The 1799-nt window shown below is 35.0% G+C and overlaps 1 protein-coding gene across 1 annotated transcript; it reads right to left on the bottom strand.

Moving 5' to 3' along the window:
• Positions 1–313: 313 nt before the first annotated feature.
• On the bottom strand, positions 314–1568 carry HELRODRAFT_84734 (hypothetical protein; the record flags this gene model as incomplete). The annotated part of the gene is made up of 3 exons (XM_009025299.1): positions 314–522; positions 1022–1136; positions 1488–1568. The coding sequence occupies 3 exons, from the start codon at positions 1566–1568 to the stop codon at positions 314–316; spliced, it is 405 nt and encodes a 134-aa protein (XP_009023547.1).
• Positions 1569–1799: the final 231 nt, after the last annotated feature.

The following is a 1799-nucleotide window of genomic DNA, read 5'->3' as shown; positions in this document are numbered from 1 at the left end:
TACACAATTCGTCTTCATCATTGTTATCATCAATGAAAATAAAACCATCATCATTATTATTATTACAGTCGTATTTAAAAATGTGATAATAAATATGTATGTACGTAGTCTCTTTGTGTCATGCTAGGGCGTTCTACATGACATCATTTCTCTTTTACACGTTTATGACGTCACTTCTCTTACAAATCTATAAATAAATCATTACATTCCATAAAATATAACAGTACTTTCAATATAAATTTTAAATGAATGTGTTATAATAAAAAGTTTATTTCATCAAAAACCAATTAAAACCAGTCACAACATAACCGAATCAACCAATCAGAACGACGAACGAACGAACCTTGTCAATACCCTGTTCCAATAGGACATCCACAGCGTTATAGAACGTGTCTTGGTCTGGAATTGGTTCCAGCATCTTATTGATGAGAAGCATGGCAAACAAACATGCATCATTCCACTGTGAGTTGTCGCGATTGGACTGCTTCAATAGATCCATCAAGTTGGAATACATCTTCTTGCCTGTACGTTATTTGATTGGTTGTTTGTGATTGGCTGATGAAATTAAATCATCGGTTGTGATTAGCTAGATAAATGATCAGTGATTATTGGATTTTTTCTTAAACTTAATTTACAAGCTGTAATTGGTTAAAAATGCAGTTAGGTAGCTAATGAGCGGTTGTTCATTTAGCGGACTGACTATTCGCTAAACAACTTTTCATTATAATTCAACGTATTTTAAATTTACGCTTGACGGCGCATCGAAAAACAAGTCAAAATAAATTTCTTTAAAAACGGACGTGCTAATAACGTTTACAATTTAAAAAAAGAGATGGAATCTATCTCAAAAACGCTGACAACAAACACAACGGCAATTTTGGTGAAGATGCAACAGAACCAGAATGTCGGATTCGGTGGAAAAATATCTAACTTTGGCCCCTCAAAATATTCAGACCCCGGTAAAAACCTCCCGACGACTCTGGTTCCCTAGCATAGGACACTACCGACAGCAACAACAAACAACCTTTGCTGATGCTGGAAGCCGAGACAGCCTGGATGAAGAGGAAGGAGTTGCATTCACTGTAGCAGACGAACATGAGAAGCAGGCGGACTGAAGTCTTCACTATGGCGGCAGACTAGCGAATGAAAAAAATTTTTACCAGTGCTTTGTTTGATTGGTCGAATTATTGTCCGTGATTGGTTTGTAAAATTGAATTGTTGATTGTGATTGGCTGACAAAATTAAATTATTGATTGTGGTTGGCTAGATAAAGGGTCAGTGAATTATTGAAATTAATTGTAAGTTGCATTTCAGCATTCATATTAACACAAAAAATTTAAATAATAATGAAAAAAAATATTGATAAAAATAATAAGAATAATAAGATAATTAATAAGAGCAATAATAATCATAATATTGATATGTATATAGCAGAACGTCGTATTGCTTATGTATCGTATCGTATGTGCCAAGCAAAAACATGTTACCGTAGAGCCTGTAAGAGCATAGAGCCACTGGACGACACTGTTCACTGATACTATTCCATTCATCCCATCCACATTCAACATCAGTTGGCCGATTGCTGTTAGTCAGTTTTACGTTCATTTGTTCGTTCGTTCGTTCATTCATTCGTTCAGTTATTTATTCATTCACACTTTTAGTCATTCATTCATTCCCTCATTCAATTAACCATTTCTGCATCCTTTCATCACTCTCTCCATCCATCTATCCATCAATCGACCGTCCATTTTACTTCATTCGTCCAAAATTAACTAATCGCAGTGCACATACCTCTGAGA

The sequence above is a fragment of the Helobdella robusta genome (assembly GCF_000326865.2).
Source record: "Helobdella robusta unplaced genomic scaffold HELROscaffold_41, whole genome shotgun sequence".
Lineage (NCBI taxonomy): Eukaryota > Metazoa > Annelida > Clitellata > Rhynchobdellida > Glossiphoniidae > Helobdella > Helobdella robusta.
This window is presented reverse-complemented; position numbering and strand designations above follow the sequence as displayed.